At 37.0% G+C, this 208-nt stretch overlaps 1 protein-coding gene across 1 annotated transcript in view; it reads right to left on the bottom strand.

Moving 5' to 3' along the window:
• The window catches only part of LOC119593031 (carbonic anhydrase-related protein 10-like), a gene marked incomplete in the record, with an annotated part of 152330 nt that overhangs the window by 12921 nt on the left and 139201 nt on the right, over positions 1-208 (bottom strand). The window contains 1 exon segment of the mRNA XM_037941927.1: positions 7-73. Within this exon segment, the coding sequence (XP_037797855.1) occupies positions 7-73 (67 nt within the window).

The raw sequence follows: 208 nt of genomic DNA, 5'->3' as shown, positions 1-208 counted from the left end.
TTTTACCTCTGTGTGGAACCATGTGTATGTGATCCATCCAGATCTTCAACACGGGGTTAGGGCGCCAGCCAACCTGCAACACAAAGGAGACTTGATGCATTAAAATCAATCTGTATAGTAAATATAAATGATAGTAATAAAGATGATAATGTTACCTAGATATTCAAGGAAGTGAAAGTCCATGAAGGAATGAATTGTACATTTTCCA

Source organism: Penaeus monodon, chromosome 31 (assembly GCF_015228065.2).
Source record: "Penaeus monodon isolate SGIC_2016 chromosome 31, NSTDA_Pmon_1, whole genome shotgun sequence".
NCBI lineage: Eukaryota > Metazoa > Arthropoda > Malacostraca > Decapoda > Penaeidae > Penaeus > Penaeus monodon.
Note: the sequence above shows the minus strand (reverse complement) of the source record. Positions and strands in the feature narration are given on the sequence as shown.